At 41.7% G+C, this 17,976-nt stretch overlaps 2 protein-coding genes across 5 annotated transcripts; both read left to right on the forward strand.

Moving 5' to 3' along the window:
- Positions 1-257: 257 nt before the first annotated feature.
- Positions 258-5,713, forward strand: dmc1 (DNA meiotic recombinase 1). 2 transcript variants are annotated; one of them, XM_028042126.1, is made up of 13 exons: positions 258-857; positions 994-1,038; positions 1,784-1,894; positions 2,010-2,092; positions 2,235-2,287; positions 2,378-2,419; positions 2,538-2,610; positions 3,146-3,237; positions 3,315-3,388; positions 4,106-4,220; positions 5,122-5,182; positions 5,251-5,367; positions 5,446-5,713. In XM_028042126.1, exons 1-13 carry the CDS (start codon positions 795-797, stop codon positions 5,513-5,515), a joined length of 999 nt encoding a protein of 332 aa, XP_027897927.1. In that variant the 5' UTR covers positions 258-794; the 3' UTR covers positions 5,516-5,713. The 2 variants fall into 2 exon arrangements, with proteins under 2 accessions (XP_027897927.1, XP_027897919.1); XM_028042118.1 differs by having other exon boundaries at positions 264-857; positions 1,784-1,930.
- Positions 5,714-6,107: 394 nt separating this feature from the next.
- gspt1 (G1 to S phase transition 1) lies at positions 6,108-17,341 on the forward strand. Of its 3 annotated transcripts, none has more exons than XM_028042089.1 (15): positions 6,484-6,679; positions 6,920-6,964; positions 9,870-10,139; positions 10,214-10,247; positions 10,734-10,811; positions 10,903-11,083; positions 11,780-11,934; positions 12,028-12,168; positions 12,582-12,675; positions 13,519-13,599; positions 14,509-14,682; positions 15,422-15,511; positions 15,764-15,932; positions 16,634-16,828; positions 16,886-17,341. In XM_028042089.1, exons 1-14 carry the CDS (start codon positions 6,484-6,486, stop codon positions 16,684-16,686), a joined length of 1,761 nt encoding a protein of 586 aa, XP_027897890.1. In that variant the 3' UTR covers positions 16,687-16,828; positions 16,886-17,341. The 3 variants fall into 3 exon arrangements, with proteins under 3 accessions (XP_027897906.1, XP_027897890.1, XP_027897898.1); XM_028042097.1 differs by having other exon boundaries at positions 16,634-16,812; positions 16,892-17,341; XM_028042105.1 differs by lacking the exon at positions 6,920-6,964 and having other exon boundaries at positions 6,108-6,679.
- The last annotated feature ends 635 nt before the right edge of the window (positions 17,342-17,976 follow it).

Genomic DNA, 17,976 nt, shown 5'->3' on the forward strand with positions numbered 1-17,976 from the left:
TTACACGTGTGAAGTGGAACCATGTTTTTCTCAGCTTTATGCACCATGAGCAAGACATTTCACTTTTTTCTTTTGCTCTCAATAAAGACATTTAATATATGAACAAGAGAAAATGAAAGGTTTTCTTTCTTGTTTTTATAGTTTTCACAAAATATCATTTTTTTCTCTTTCTCTTTATAACAAAGAGATGAAGTCCGAGTCCTTCACCATTTTGATCTGTTTCTTACGTCAGCATATAATGTTGCGTTGAAATACGTTTCTATTCCTCGTTCAGGAGGGCTTCAAGGGAAATTATCTGCTCCTGTCCTGCCGGTTTCTCAAACTAGATATTCTATTAATGCATACACGACAGTATAGACATTAAATCTGGTTAGGTTCGTTGTGTAAAAACCAGCAACAACCGATTAAACTTTATGAGGGAGTGTTTAATCAGATATACGTTGATTTGACTAAGACAATCCAAATTTCCGCTAGTACTTGAATACATCGCAGGACCTAATTTCCCGCCACTGACAGATGCTGGCGGTCAGAGGAAACGATAGGCGATAGTTTTATTTTAGGACAGGGTTTGTTTTATATAAAATATATTATCCCTTACTGAATTGTTTATTTTTTTGCTAACATATTCAGAACCAACTAATTCCAACCGCTTTAGTTTATTTTTTAGTCGGTATTTTGTGAATCAATTTAGAGACGGTGAGCTAGCTCAGCTAGCTGCTCGGCTTTTTGGCGAAAATCTCATTTAAGTGATAAAACTGAAAACTTTATATTTCATTTCTAAGCTTCACTCTGAAATGAAAATGAAAGTTGCTGAGGATCAAGTTGTTGAGGATGATACAGGTTTCCAGGATGACGAGGTAAGATCAATAGCTAATACAGTTTAGCCTTTTCCTAAAAAAAGTAGGTATTAATAAATAATATGACAGAATAATTTAGAAGTGATTTCCATCAGTTTCTGTGGTTTAATATGATGATTTCTTCTGAATCAAACAGGAGTCGTTTTTTCAAGACATTGACCTCCTACAGAAACATGGGATCGTAAGTAAAATATCATAAAATCACCTGGAAAATGTAGTTTTTAACATTATGACCACAAACTAAATGTATCTCATTTGGATTTTATGTGATAGACTAACACAAAATTGTGTATATCAAATCAGATTTATGTCTCGGAATGGCCTAGTCAAAGTCCAGTCCTAAGAACTACTGATAATCTTTATCACAATATTTTGTGGTAATATTGTGATAGTGATAAATTTGATGATAATAACTGGTTATTGCTATTTATTTAGGTAGCTGTGTGGCTCAGACTGTGTCACATCACAAACGCTTCTCTTGGAAAACATTCCTGTCACATAAAGTGTGATTTGTATCACTGACATCCATAAAGTAACCGCATATAATCATATTTTCAAATTTATTGATATTTATTGATGTTCTTGTGAAGAAAATAGTTAAAATAACAATCCTAACAATCTGGACATGTTTTTATTTTTTTACTTCATTATCCGGAATTTATTGTGACAGAGATCAATCAAAATTCTTATAAGAAATTGCATCACAATAAATGATATGATAAATGCCTATTACAGAGACTCTCTGAATGAGTCTCAAATTTAAAAATCTACTTGTGCAAAACCAACAAAGACCCAAAACGACGGTTATTTTTTCCTCCTCTTCTGAGCTTTGAACTGTTTTGTGCCTCTCGCAGCAAATCCTAATAAATGCTGTGAATTTTGTGGTTGTAAAGAGACAGAGTGTATTATTTTGTGTTTTTGTCCAGAACATGGCGGACATTAAGAAGCTGAAGTCGGTGGGAATCTGCACCGTTAAAGGGATCCAGATGACAACGCGCAAAGCTCTGTGCAACATCAAGGGCCTGTCGGAGGCCAAGGTGGAGAAAATCAAGGAGGCGGCAGGAAAGATGCTGGTTAGACGCCACTCTGTTATTCTGTCATTCAGAAATGGACCGGAGCGTAACTCTGAGTCATTTTGGTTTTCCTGAGCAGAATGTTGGATTCCAGACGGCCTTCGAGTACAGCGCCAGAAGGAAGCAGGTTTTCCATGTGACGACGGGCAGCCAGGAGTTCGAGTTAAGATCGCAAAGTTCAGCTGCTGCAGGTTTTATCTGGGTTCACTCATGTGTGTGTGTGTGTGTGTGTGTGTGTGTGTGTGTGTGTGTGTGTGTGTGTGTGTGTGTGTGTGTGTGTGTGTGTGTGTGTGTGTGTGTGCAGTAAGCTGCTGGGAGGAGGGATCGAGAGCATGGCCATCACTGAGGCCTTCGGAGGTGAGAAGACGTGTCGCTTCTTAACTTGTTATGTAATAAACTAATAATAAACTAAAAGATGTTTTTATTTAATGATCTGATTTTCCTCAGAGTTTCGGACGGGAAAAACGCAGCTTTCTCACACACTCTGTGGTGAGCAAGTCTGGCTACGCTATGATTTATTATGACTATGTTTTAATACTTTGTGATTATATTTTAATACTTTGTGATTATATTTTAATACTTTGTGACGTGTGTTTTGTTCCTCCAGTCACGGCCCAGCTGCCAGGAGAAGACGGATACTCCGGTGGAAAAGTCATCTTCATCGATACGGAGAACACCTTGTATCCTTGGAGCCAGTTTATCCTTCCTTCTTTTTCTCCTGTTTGTTCTTTCTCTCCCTCTATTTTTCCATTAATAGATTTCATCTTTACTTCCTTCCTTTGTCGTTTCCTTCTTTCTTCCTGCCTTTCTTCATTTTTTGCTCTTCCTTCCTTCGTTCCTTTGTTCCTCCTTTCTTCCTTTCTTTCTACCTTGTTTCCTTCTTTGCTTTCTTCCTTATTTTTGTCCTTTCTTAACCTACCTTTTCTCAATTTTTTTGTTCCTCCCTACTTTCTTTCCTTCTTATTGCTCTTTCTTTCTTCCTTTCCTTTTTCTTTATTTCTTTTTGTGTTGCATCTTCTTTTCTTTTCTTCTTTCCTTGTATCCTTCCTTCTTTCTGTTCTTCTTTACTTTTATTCTTCCTGTCAGTTTGACTCAGACGCCCAGAATAAGAGATAAGAAATTAATCTGGATCTTTTTTAAACAGGTTATAAATCTGAATTAAAATCAGGTCTGAGGCTGTTCTTCTGTTTGTTGTGACCTTTGACCTCCTTGCAGCCGCCCAGACCGGCTGCGAGACATCGCGGACCGGTTCAACGTGGATCATGACGCCGTGCTGGACAACGTGCTTTACGCCCGCGCCTACACCAGTACGACCAGCTCAGCGTTCACTTCCTGAAGCCTTGTTGTAACTTCCTGTCTCTCAAACGGCGTGCTGTTCCTGCAGGCGAACACCAGATGGAGCTGCTGGACTTTGTAGCAGCAAAGTTTCATGAAGAAGGCGGCGTGTTCAAGCTGCTGGTGAGCTACAAACCTCTGATTGATTTCCTGCTGCGTTAGGAAGGTAATCGATAGTTTGACCTCTTTCATCCTGAAACACTCAGAGGTGATTTCAAGGTTTGGAAAGTCCTGGAAAGTCCTTGATATTCTAACTGCAGAGTTTTGTAATAAAGCGCAATGAAATGTTTGATTCCACCTAAATTAGGAAAACATTACTTACAGTTGAAACCAGATGTTTTCACACACAAGGTTTTTCTTTTCACTCTCTGAAGTTAAATCAGATTAAATGTTTCTGGTTTCATTTTAGTTAGAATCATAACAATTATTTCCATTTGCTAAATGCCAGAAAACATAGAGAGAAAATTTTTTATTTGATTTTTGAATATTTATTATTTCGGATGACTCAGTCACTCATTGATCCATGTAATTGAAATAAACGTTGATTCATATTTTATGCTTTAAATGTTACTGAAATTGGGGATTTTTTTGTTAAATTAATGTTTTGTTATCGAGCCTTAATGAGGTTTATAAAACAATACATTTTGTTATATTTTAGTTTTACTGGTCCCTGCTGTGTAATGTTGAATATTAAAAACAGTAATAAATCAAATTATGGTGAATTTAAACTGTTTTTTAGTTCATTTGTGTTTTTATCTCTAAATTTGTGGTTTGAAGATGTAAATGTTTCTGTGGGAAAGGATCCTGCGTTCACTGCGCCTGTTGGCTCTTCCTCTCCAGATCATCGACTCCATCATGGCTCTGTTCAGGGTGGACTTCTCCGGCCGCGGGGAGCTGGCCGAGCGGCAGCAGAAGCTGGCCCAGATGCTCTCCAGGCTGCAGAAGATCTCAGAAGGTGGGAACCAGAACCAGGACCGGTTCTGGTTCTGGTTCAGTTTAAGCTCAAAGGACGTCTGAGAGTCTCATTATAACATTGAATCTTTACTCCAGTGTTAATACGTTTGGAGTTGGGAACTGATGAGAATTTATTGGTACCGATTCCATAATCGATTCTCGGTGAGTTTGGAAATAAAGTCTTTAATTGATTTAAATACACCATGTTGCGTTCAATTCAAACTAAATTTAAAAAGTAAGAATAAATCTGTTAAATGAACATTTAACATGAAATTAAACATGAACAGACAAGTTATCATCACCTACAGACCAATTTGATAAATTAGAATATTAATTAGGTTAATCAGATTAATCGTGATGAATTGATTATTGAAATAATCATCAACTAATTTAGTAACTGATTAAGTATTTTGTTGTTGACTTACCATCCAGGAACCGCTTGCTATGATGGCGCGTTACGGCTATTAAAGACTAAATTTCCACACAAAAAATTCAGAATTTTCCCCTTTTTTCCTTTTTTTCTGTCTACAATGCTCTAATACGCCGTTTTAACTTGCTGCATTGGTTGTGCAGTAAGCTCCACTTCTGCTTTTCTAAGATTCATGGTTGTGTAACTGTTAGCATCTATTTTCACTGTGTAAATGTTGAGTTGGGGGGCGTGGCCAGCAGCAGCTTATTTGGATTTAAAGCGACAGAGACATTAAAGCAGCTCATTCTGAAGGATTTTGAGCACAAAATGTGACTAGCATGTTTTGTATAGGTCACAGGCTGTGACCTAGGTCATAGGTCACTTCCTGTTTAGGGAAGCATCATAGGTCACTTTAAGGCTCTCTGGTGTTTTATCCTAAATGAGGCGCAGTTTCTGTTTTCTGTCTGTTTTCATCCGTTCATCACGTCCTCAGAGTACAACGTCGGCGTGTTCGTTACCAACCAGATGACGGCGGATCCCGGAGCAGGAATGACGTAAGAGCCAAGAAGTCCCGCCTCCTCCCCGCCTGTCCTGTGCTGCTTTAAACGTTTGGATGTTTCAGATTTCAAGCCGACCCCAAGAAGCCGATCGGCGGCCACATCCTGGCCCACGCCTCCACCACGCGCATCAGCCTGAGGAAGGGCCGCGGCGAGATGAGGATCGCCAAGATATTCGACAGGTGAGCCGCCGCTCCACAGCACTTCGACTCTGTCGGCCATATTTGCAGTTCTGATGGATCCGTTTGTGATCATTCTAGCCCTGATATGCCTGAGAATGAAGCCACGTTCGCCATCTCTGGAGGAGGAGTTACTGACGCCAAAGAGTGACGCATCTGATTAATATTTATTATCTTTTTTTATTATTTTAACCTCTATTTATTGGATTCACATCCATATATTCATTAAAAGTTGTTCAGTTGATGTTGTACTGCAGTAATTTTACTAACTGTTATATGTATGCACTCAGTCGTGATGTTTCACTTCACTGAAAGTTCAATTAAATAATAAAATGAGTTCAATCTGGGAGTTTTATCGCTTTTATTTGGATTAATAACCAGAAACGTCAGAACAAATTAGTTACTTTCACAAGTATGGATGGAAAAACATCAAACACTATTACCATTATGGGAGGTGTATTACTATACATACATAAAATAAATTAAAATGTTTTTCCTTCCTTTCTGAAGTTAAATTAGACCGAAATTCTCGTGTTTTACATCAGTTAAAATAACTAAAATTATTTGTATTTGCTAAAAGCCAAAGAAGTTGGCTAGGACATTTTTTTGTAACTTTATTCAAACTCTGGAGTGAAAAATGATTTTTATCTGGTAATAAAGTTTCCACCACAGAACTCTCTGCTGAAATCAGAAGGTTTGAAGCAGCATTTATGCTAAATGAATGTAATAATTATGGCCGCGGTGTCCAAGGTGCGGGTAATTTAAAAAAAGTTACTAAAATAAATAAATGAGTAAATGTATCCAGTCACTACCAGGCTGTAAAGTTACTAATGTTCTTCTGTCCGCCTCTGTAGTAAAACGCGTTGGTTTCAGTGGTGGCGCCATGCTGCCCCCTAGCGGCGCCAGCGGGACTTGCAGCTCGCTCCCAGCGCAGCGCTACTCTCGGATCCATATGTTGGTGAAAGCCAGACTGAATCGCTATGGGAACTTCACCAAGCGAGTTCCTCCGAGTCTGAACCGAAGCAGCAACTCATCGCGTCTGAACGGAACCGCAGAACCGGCCCACCTCGACTCGGAGGGCGGCCTACAAGTTGTTCAACTCCAGAAGAAGAAGAAGCTATGGACTCGAGAGACACAGCCCCGGATTCATGGGAGCAGGAGGAAGATGCCGAGGCCCCGGCTCCCGCGGCGGAGCTCCCAGCCGCCTTCGCCGCCCTCAATGTGAACGCCAAGCCGTTCGTCCCCAACGTGAACGCCCCGGTGTTTGTACCGAGCTTCCTTCAGGCCAGCAGCGCCGGAATCCCGGCTTCAGACGGTGGGTGAACGCCAGTCAGCTGGAAGTTAGCCCAGGCTGCTAGCTCTGATGCTAACTTAGCTTTCCTGCTTCAGTTAATCAGGTTTCGGCCGCTGATCAACACGTCGGCCCGTCGCTCCGGGGCTGTTAGTGGAACAGCGATGCTGCAACACATTTACGCTCATAATTATACGTAAGATGCGACCAGGTTGTTGTGGGTATTTCTGAAAGTTCTGCTTGCTGTGCTGTGTGTCCCCTCAGGTTCTCCGGAGCCAGCTGCTAGCATGGAGGTGGCGGACACAGCCGGTACGCACCCCGGACTCCACATGTTCTGCGTCCATCTCACCGTCTGTCACGGTTTGGCGTGGAAGTGGGGCTCATTTCACGCATTCACACCCGGTTTTAGATCCCCGCTTGTGTTGGTGGCTGCACCTTATTTGGGTTTCTGACTCTGGACGGTCCCTGTGCATGGGGGCTACGCAGAGAAAATGATGCAACCTTGCTCTGCCCGGCTCAAAATAGACATCCCATTGACACTTGGTGTGATGGGCGCCCAGCTGCTGGCCCTGGGGCCCCCGCCGGTTGTGTTCCTGCACAGGAATGCTGTCAGAAACTGCTGGTTCTGTCCTTCATAGGGCGATCAGTTAGAACCAGGGTTATTTTCAGTTGTAGTAATGTCACGTCAGCAGATAAATCTGTCCTTTTAAATGGCCTAACCTGTTATTTTCGTCACCAACAGCCATCCATACAGTTAGTTTTGCCCTCTGCTCACTTTCTAGTTCTCTGTTTGTCACCTTTCCTCATGTCCTCATTCAACCTCCCTGTAGTTTAAGTTTCTTTTGCCAAACATATTATTTCTGTCACTAAGAGCCGTCTGTACCAGTTAGTTCTGGTTTCTGTGTTTTAGATTCAGTTTGATCCTCGTTTTTTTGTTCCATCTGTCACCGTCCCTCATGTCACTGAATCACCCTCCCTGTAGTTTAAAAGCCAGTTTCTTTTCCTCTCCAGATTTTTCCTTTCCAGATCGATTTTATCCTCCATGCCGGTTTCAGTCCATCTCCATTTTGTCCTGTTTAATTTAATTTTCCCGCTTCCTGTCTGCATTTTGTTAATAAAACATGACAGAGGGACATTATTCCAGACCTGCCTGTTCTGATGCAGGATGAGTTTTTCTTTGAAATCCAGAGCTGGCTCATTTCTGAGTTGCTCACTTGCAGTTTGTGGAGGCTGAGAAGGAAACGTACTGAACAGTTGCAGTGACGCTCTCACCATCTCAGAGTTGCAGAAATGAGAGGCGTGTTTGGCAAAATGTCCTTTCCTTCCTGTCTTCATGAAAGACTCGCCTGCTTTTACTAGATTCTTTATGATGGCCATCAAATGATGCATAATTGTGACGTGGAAGTGAAGTTATTGATTGGGTTTTGAATAATTTTACAAATACAAACATATAGCATGCATTTATGTTCACCTGCGATTTTTAGCTTAATAAAAATTCTGATAAAGGTTTACAACACAGGATTTGACAAACAGGGAATTTTACAGGTTGTTTTTCTTTTGGATGCTAAATTATTGCCTCTGAAATAAACTGCAGCCAATTTTTGTGTTTATAATCTAAAGGAAGTTTGAGGCATGAAATTGCAATGAAGTCAATGAGAGTCAGCTGTTTTATTGGGATGTGTAGATTTACAAACTGCTAATTTGAATTGATTTTATTTAAGTTTTATGTCTCAAGCTTTCTTTAAACAAAAATTCCCTGCAGATGATTTCAGAAGCAAAAATTTAGCAAAAAACAACTTACAAAATTAGCTTTATGTCAAATCCTGTTTAAAATTAATTTTCATAAGAATTTTATTAAGCAAAAAGCAAAAACATGAGGTTAATACAAATGAATGCCACATGAAGTGCAGCCCCTCCTCCACTCAGTTCCTTCAGACTAGCCAGCAGCAATTAGCAAACAGCTGAGCTCATTATAGGAGTTGCTGCTGGTAGAAACGTTAAAGGGTTAATAGAGGAGCCATGTTGGCATGACTTCCTGGAGGCGGAGCTTCAGGAAGAGCAGGAGCTTCTTAAAGAGACAGAGGCCCAATTTCAATGCGCTAAATTAGGAAGTAAATTTTGTTATATTTGAGATGTATACCATTTTTATAACAGTTGAAGGTAGCAGTTACTTTATTATGCTACAAAATGGCTCTACGTGCCTGAAAAACATGATACCGTCCCTTTAACACACAGGTGTCAAACTCCAGTCCTGTTCTGCAGGTTTTAGATGAGCCACAGGTACAAAACACTGGAATGAAACGGCTTCATTTCCTCCTCCTGGTGTAGATCAGTTCTCCAGAACCTTAATGACCTGATTATTCTGTTCAGGTGCTGCAGCAGAGGCTCATCTAAACGTTGCAGCACAGCGGCCCTTGAGGACTGGAGTTTGACACCCCTGCTTTAACACTTTGGTTAAAGGGGCCGCTTCCTTCCTGTAAAGGAAAGAAGTGACCATATTTGGAGAAGGAGGAGAAGCTTCAGAACGATTATTTGATAGATTGTCTGCAGCAGGGATGAACGTATCGTTTATCATGTATCGTAAAAAAAGATCCTTGACTAGAGTTTTGACTTGCTGTCTTAATAAGTTCCAATTAATGTTATATATAAAAAAGTTACCATGTTTGCCGCTATGTTACAGCAAACATGGCGGCAGAAGAGGAAACGTGGGCCAGCATTGTGGGAAACACACAGTACTGTCCCTTTAAATAAGAAAATCAATTAAAATCATGAGAATAAGTTTGTTCATTAAAAAACAAGCCATGACATCATCCTCCGAACACTTCCTGTTGTCTTCTTCATCATTTCTACCAGTAGTAACATCCTGTTGTGACTCGTGTGAGAAAATTGTTCATATTGAAGTTTAGCAAAATACAGTAATTTTGATAGAGTTGAAACCTTTTTATCAAAAAGCATAATTTATCTATTTATTTATTTTTCAAAATTGGTGTGTTTCCAGTAAGCAAATTTATTCTTGTAATTTCAGTTTTGTGGTGAATAGTACAGCCGCGCCCCGCCTCACCAGGTACGGGAGCTGCAGTGACCACAATACTTCAGAAACGTCTGTCTGCCCTTCTCTGTTAATTTGCGTTTTGTTGTGGATTCCACTTTGTTTTCCAAGTTCTGCGGTTCCGTCCGTGTTTTGACAGAAACCGTCGTCTGTGTGTGTTTCCAGCGCCAGTGGAGAACGGAAACACGGAGGCTGACATGGCGGCGGAGGAGGAAACGTGGGAGCAGAAGGAGGAGCCCGGGGGAGGCGAGGGAGGCGGCGGACAGGAGGAGCTGGGAACGGAGGGAGGCGGCGAAGAAGACGGCGCCATGGGGAGAGAGGATGAGGAGATGATGGAGGAGGAAGAGGAGGAAATCCCCCTCCCTAAGGTGGCCCCGCCGCTGCCTGATGCTCCCAAGAAGGAACACGTAAACGTCGTCTTCATCGGTCACGTCGGTGCGTACGTTTCCTCTCTTCTTCTTCAGTTTTATTCACATAAAAGATGTTTAACTTTTGGTTTTTCGTTTCAGATGCTGGTAAATCCACCATCGGAGGGCAGATCATGTGAGTTTTCCTGATGGGTTTAATTATGGTGTTCATCCACACCAACCTGCTAAATTACACCACTGAGCGTTACATGCCACACTAAGCTAAAACCTGTCAGCCAATCACAAACCACTTCCTGTTAGGAATTAAACATGGCGCCTGGAGACTCAGAGAGGTTGAACTATTTTTAAAAACCGTGTTAGAATCTAAAGTTAATGAAACAAGACAGTCGACTGGGGATCTTGTTAAAGCAAACATGGAGGTTGAACAGCATTGAGCCTCCATGTTGGGGAGGGAAAGAAGCAGCTGATCTTCCTCCTTTCGTATTGAGCAGTTAGGCTTATAAAAAACAAGTACCTGAATAAACATGATCAGTTTCCTTAAAATACCAAAACTTTCATTTAACTTGTATATTGGCTCGTCTAATTATCTAAATTTTAAATATTAAGTGATTGATAATCAGTTACTTTTTTCCAAAAACTTTTTTACTCGGTGTGTTTTCAGGTACCTCACTGGGATGGTGGACAAGCGAACACTGGAGAAATACGAACGAGAGGCGAAGGAGAAGAACAGGGAGACATGGTGAGCCAGGCGCTCTCCGGGTTCTGGTTCTGGTCACATCTGGACCTTCTGGGTCTCAGCAGTAAGTGGGGATAACGGTTGGGTGTTGCAGGTATCTGTCGTGGGCTCTGGACACCAACCAGGAGGAGAGAGACAAGGGCAAGACGGTGGAGGTGGGGAGGGCTTACTTTGAGACGGAGAAGAAACATTTCACCATCCTGGACGCGCCGGGACACAAGAGCTTCGTCCCCAACATGATCGGCGGCGCGTCGCAGGCCGACCTGGCGGTTCTGGTGAGGAGCAACTCAAGTTCTGCTCAAAACATTTTGAATGGAGCAGTTAGTACATTACACACAGCTGGACTCTAGTTATCAGTGAGGAGACGTTCAAAGGCTGCTACACTGGACATTATTTAGGGGTACCAAAGTAAAAGAGGTCTAAATAGAAATGTATGCCACACTTTTCAGATTTCTGGGGGTAAATAATTGTACAAGGCAGTTAATTTGCCTTGAAATCCCCCCGAAGTTTCTAGTTGGAAGGAGTTTGAAGACTTGTGCAGGGAGTTGGGTGTGTTGTTATGCTAATGCTAACTGACGAATCATAAACACTAGAATGTTTACCAACGTGGTAGATAGCCACAGCTAATATTAAAGTGCTAAATTGAACCATTTTTAGACTCACCATGTATTAATGATACGATGTGCTACAACATGGTATATCGCCCCCAACAGGATCAGGTTTGTCATTACACGTCTACCTGCACTGTTCCAGCTTTAGGAACAAACTTTCCACTCATGGTTTCAGTTTTATTGCTAATTTTGGAGAATCTAAGTAAACGTTTCCAAAGTTAACTTTTTAACTTTTTTGCTAACTATCAAGGTGGAGCTGAATGAAAAGTTAGCTCCACTGTTAGTGGTTGTGAGCTCGCCGCTGCCTGACGGTAATTAACTCTTCTGATTGTCTCACCTTGATTATCCGTCTTGTTTCAGGTCATTTCGGCCAGAAAAGGCGAGTTTGAGACGGGCTTTGAGAAGGGCGGCCAGACGCGGGAGCACGCCATGCTAGCTAAAACAGCCGGAGTTAAACATCTGATCGTTCTGGTCAACAAGATGGATGACCCCACCGTGAACTGGAGCCTAGAGAGGTGAAGGCTGTTGAACACCTGGATAATTCTACACACACAGACAGGTTGCTGTCGCCATAGCTACCCAGGTTGTCCTGTGTTGGCTTCCTGCAGGTATGAGGAGTGTAAAGAGAAGCTGGTGCCATTTTTAAAGAAGGTGGGCTTCAACCCAAAGAAGGACATCCACTTCATGCCTTGTTCTGGACTCACAGGTGCCAACCTCAAAGACCCAGTGCCAGAGTGTCCCTGGTACACGTAAGTCTGAAGGACTTCCTCTGGGAACGAAGCACCGGGTAACCATGGCAACAGAGGGTAGCCATGGCAGACAGGAAGTGACCTCAGCTAGCGTTAGGGTCAAACAGGAAGCGGTTAAAACGCGGGTCGGCTCTCCATTAAAGGGCCGACGAGCGCCTTACTGGACCTGACTGGGTGGACTAAAGGCCCATTGTTATCCAACCGTACATCCAACCAACCAACCATCCATCCATTTTATAAATTATAATATTTTGGCCTCGGTTGGTTAGTTTATATTTTCTGTAGAAAACTCTAAACGATCGTTTGTTGAAGCTTTGAATGTGAACAAAACTGATTAAGAGTTAATGAAATCAAATGTAACAGATCGTAAAGCAGTGATGCAGATTAATAGCAGCCATTTTGTTTGGTTTCAGGGGTCTGCCCTTCATCTCCCACCTGGACAGTTTGCCAAACTTCAACAGATCCAGCGACGGCCCCGTTAGACTACCGATAGTGGACAAGTACAAGGTGAGGACGCTCCGGGGTCTGGAGACGCTCCTCCGTCCAGGATCACTCACACACACACACACACACACACACACACACACACCCACACACACACACACACACACACACACACACACACACAGCCTGTCCTGTCTTGGCGCTCGTCTTGTTTTCTGTCCTGGAAGACGTTCAGAAACACTGTGGGTTCATCTGTGCAGCTTTGGTTTCTGCAGCTGCATCGGTAACCAGCCTGAACTGGAGTTAATGGGATTAGAGTTCAGTAAACTGGGAGCTGCTGGACTTATACTTGGAGACAAGCTGTGAGCCGAGCTGAGGAGGAACAAACATGTCTGCTGATTTTAAACGTAAATAAGTCTCTAAATTAGGAAAAATTAGAAATTATCCAAACATTTCTGTGCAGTCTATTAGACGAGTCACAATTAGCAATAAATCAATAAATCACATAATAAATTAAAATGAATCATTTCCATTAGCATGATTTATCGTTTTCCTCTTTCTACTGAAAACTGGATGACAAAAGTTTCAGTCTGGATTTTTTGTCTCAAATCATTTTTTGAAGGATAATTTTGTTTAGACTCATAATTGATTTTATTTGTTGTTTCTGTTGTTAATTTATTTCAGGTATTTAAAATGTCTTCCAGTTCCAGTGTTAAATGTTTATTAGAGAATTTGTTCCTGCATTATTATTATATCAGTGTTCTCAGAACAACGATATTATCGTTAATCACGATAACTTCTGGGACGATGTATCGTCCAGTAACATCAGTCTTGGTTCATTCCTGCAGAGACGACTGGCTGCATTTGTTACTATTCTTATTGTGATTTTCTTTGTGTGTCTTTCAGGACATGGGGACGGTGATCCTGGGGAAGCTGGAGTCCGGCTCCATCAGTAAAGCTCAGCAGCTGGTCATGATGCCCAACAGGGTGAGAAAAACTCACATCAACCTCCTGAAGCGAGGAGAACGGCTCGGAAAAGCAGAATGAACTGACTAAACCAGTTCATCTGAGTCGTGGTGGTTGAAGGTTATCTGGATTCTCGTAGTTCAGAGTGATGTCAGCGCGCCCAGGGCGGCCATCTTGTTTATTAATTATGACATAAAAGTTGCAATTTTATCAGAACGCCAATAACAAAAATAACAACAAATTACAGTGAGGAATGTTGAGCTTCTAATGTTTTAGTTTTACAGAAAAGGAAATATTTCATCTTTTATCTCATCTACATCAGATTATTACTATTATTATCAGAAACAATTTAGATTTAAATGATTTAAATTGATGACCTTTCCTCATTTAAAAATGTTTTCCCGGTAAAATTGTGTCTTTATTTGCTAATATTATGACAATTTCCTCAGAATTAAACAGAAATTGTCGTAGCCAGAGAAGGCGTGACTGAAATATTTAGTGAGAAATAAAATTGGATAAAATTGGATCTGGTATGAAAAATATGACATTTTTAAGCCCTACATTAAAATTTAGAATATTTACAGAATGTTGAGTGGAAGGAAAAAGTGTGGCAGGAAAACCTGAATTGAAAAGATTTTCAGTCAAAATTCATTGAAGAAGTTGACCAGGATTGGACTGAGCCTGGAGTCAGACCATCTAGATCCAGAGGGATCCAGAACCGGGCTGCTGCAGGTCCAGACTGAAGTCTCTACTGCTGGTTCTGGTTCTGATCCACTGAAATTCAAGCGAAAGGAGCCCAGACCCGGAACTGGGAGCAGAATCCTGACCTTTGTGGTTAAAATCTTTGTAAATCCAGATGAATTTTTCCTGGTGCTGACCGGTCCCATCCGGGCCGAGCCGGACTCAGCAGCAGCCTGGTTGTTGTTGCAGCACACGGTGGAGGTTCTGAGCCTGCTGAGCGACGACGTGGAGACAGACGACGCCGGGCCGGGGGAGAACCTGAAGCTGCGGCTCAAAGGAATAGAAGAAGAAGAGATTCTGCCCGGCTTCATCCTCTGCAGCCCCGACAACCTGTGCCACTCGGGCCGCACCTTCGACGCTCAGGTGAGCCCAGAACCGGCCAGAACTGGTCAGAACCGCCCAGAAGACCTGAGTGAAGAGAGGAGAGAAAATCATTTCAGTTTTCCACTTTATGTTACAAACTTTCCAAACTCTGTCTGCCAAATTCTCCTCACAGTACGACAACGTGGAAAAAGGTTTTAAAGATTCTTCTGAATTTATTTTAAAAGTAATAAATCACATTTACAGAAGTTTTCACAGTTTTTCTTGATATTTTGTTGATTCATGTTTGGCAGAAATTTTGCATTCTGCTGATTTTTATTTGACCCGATTCTGTACAGTAAAAAACATTCATAAAAATGTCAATAATTAAATTCCAATTTAACATAAGAAAATCAACATTTTATTGCCTAAAAGATAATAAACATTTTATCTCTGTATCCTGTTAATATCTGGATCTAAGGAATATTTTAGCAATCAATTTTTCCATCAATTAATCAATAATTCTGATGATTAATTTATTATTTTGATTATTGGATAAAAAAAATCTCATTCTGCAAATTTTTCATTAAACCATTTGAGCGTTTTTATACAAAATTAGAAATATATTAAAATATGTAAAAAATAAATAAATCACTTTGTTTATAAATAATAAAATCAACATTTTATTTCCTTTTATGGTCGTTGATCATCGGGTGGATTTGGAGCGTCAGTGGTCTTGGCGGTTGTCATGGAAACCGGCTGCAGTAAAGCGTGCTGAATGTGTGTAAATGTTTTCCCACAGATTGTTATCATTGAGCACAAGTCCATCATTTGTCCCGGTTACAACGCGGTGCTGCACATCCACACCTGCATCGAAGAGGTGCAGATCACGGTGAGTCGCCGCGTCCTGATTGGCTCCTTCCAGTCAGCAAGACGCTTTCTCATTGGACGGGTTTTCTGTCGCCGCAGAAATCCTTTCAGTTTCAGTAGAAAAACTGCTCAGATCTGTGATAAAAAACGACCAAATTAGCTTCAAACACAAAGCAGATGCTCATTTTTTGATAAATTTATGTCACTGGGCAATAAATTGATTTTATTGATCAATCAAGTTTTTGTTTTTTTAAATTTCAACTTGTGACTCCAGGCGCTGATCTGCCTGGTGGATAAGAAGACGGGCGAGAAGAGCAAGACGCGGCCGCGCTTCGTGAAGCAGGACCAGGTGTGCATCGCCCGGCTGCGGGCCGCCGGCGTCATCTGCTTAGAAACCTTCAAGGATTTCCCACAGATGGGACGCTTCACTCTGAGAGACGAAGGTGAGACGCCGTCGGCCATTTTGAAGCCGTTTTCAGGTCCCTTCATGTGAAGCCGGATTCATGACCTTCAGGCTGGAAATGGAAACTTTCAGGTTTAGATAAAACGTCAATTAAAGGCAGAAATGTTTCCCGCCGGTAATAATTATCTCATTAGTCACCAAATCTACATCCTGGACTGAGAGGAATTTGGTTTTGCCTTCATACAGTCACTGATCTCCATCACTGGATCTTAATGTTTGGCTCAGAGAAATTAGACACAAAACTTTAAGGAACCTGCTGGTCAGAACCAAAAACATAAAACCTGCAGACAAAACGTTCACAAACTGTTAAATTAACCTGCAGTTGATTATATTCCTTATCTGGTCAGAGACTTTTGATTATTTAGATGAAGGGAGAAGAAGAAATAGAGACACAAATCAAAGACAAAATGAAAAGTAGAGGTAAAAATGGGGGAAAGAGAAGAAGGAAAAAAACTTTAGATGATCCAGTTGAATTATTTAGGTTTTATTTTGTTATAATATGTCCATAAGTTTAAATCTGGAAACGTTTTGGGTTTTGAAAACATTTTTCTGGTTGTTGATGGTGGAGGTTCATCATTTGGCTCAGAGATGGTGTCCTAGCGCAAGTAACGCTGTGTTGTGGTCATTCCTGCCATCGTGTGAAGGTTTGTGACCTTTGACCTCCGTGGTTCTGCTCTGCAGGGAAAACGATCGCCATCGGCAAAGTGCTGAAGCTGGTTCCAGAGAAGGACTAAACGCGGCGGCGCCGGCATGCATGGAGTTCCTCCACCCGTTACCGGGCGGAGAAACGGCGCCAGACCCAACAGCCACTCTCTCTCTCTGTTTAAAAACACAACATTACTGAAGAGAAGAAGAAGAGCGAGGAGGAGGAAGAGCGAGGAGGAGGAAGAGCTAGGAGGAGGAGGAGGAAGAGCGAGAAGGAGGAGGAGGAAAAGCGAGGAGGAGGAGGAGAGGAATCATGTCACGTGAAGAAAAAGAAAACGAGACTGAATCAGTTTTTATGAACATTATAGAATGAGAGCCCAAGTCCAGAGTGTCAGCTTTCTCATATTGAGAGCTCAGCTATGCCACTAATGTAGCTACACGCCCCCACCCCGTCACCATGGTTACTCTGTTGGCTGGACGCCATGTTTGCTTTTAGGATGGAGGTGGACGATGTCTAGTTCCTGCAGAAGCACCAGAGTTAGCTCTGTGTTTCAGGAGTCCTGCAGATGCGTTGATCTGATTTTAGGGAAAGTTGCACCAGATCTTTAGTTTGGTTCTCTGGGTTGTCTGGACCGGGCTCACACACAGTTCTGCTGCTGATCCCAGGATGGAAACATGCCCACATAAACAGGCGCACAGAGCTGTTACATTAATCCAGTCTGAAAATAAATGGTCAACCTGAAACCGCGGCCTGTTTGTTATTTACTCACTGAAACCGTCGTTGAAAATCAACTTTTCTGATGTTTTACCCTCAAAAACAAACCTGGAGCATTTGAGAAATCCTTCAGTCTCCATGGCAGCCATTCAGCTGTCTGGGTGGACCTAGCCCCGCCTCAGAGGCGCAGCTCCTCCTCCACTCAGCTCCTTCAGACTAGCCAGCAGCAATTAGCAAACATCAGCTGTGCTCATTAAAGGAGCTGCTGCTCAGAGCAACACTAGTAAAAATGTTAAAGGGTTAATAGAGGAGCCATGTTGGCCTGACTTCCTGGAGGCGGAGCTTCAGAAAGAGCTGGAGTTCTTAAAGAGACAGAGGCCCAAATTTAATTCATTAAATCAGGAAGTTAAATTTCTTTTAAGTTATATTTTAAGTATATTTAGCATTTTATAGCAACTGAAGGTAACATAATTACTTGATTATGCTATAAAATGGCACCATTGAAAACACATAATGCTGGCCCTTTAAAAAACTCCCAGCTGAAATGTTTGCACTAAATATGAGTTCATATTATAAAACTAAAAACTGTGTCAATACAGTAAGAAAATAGTTATTCTTCATGTTTCATTGTTTCTCATTTTATTCAAGTATATTGTGATGTGAA

The sequence above is a fragment of the Xiphophorus couchianus genome, chromosome 2, assembly GCF_001444195.1.
Source record: "Xiphophorus couchianus chromosome 2, X_couchianus-1.0, whole genome shotgun sequence".
NCBI lineage: Eukaryota > Metazoa > Chordata > Actinopteri > Cyprinodontiformes > Poeciliidae > Xiphophorus > Xiphophorus couchianus.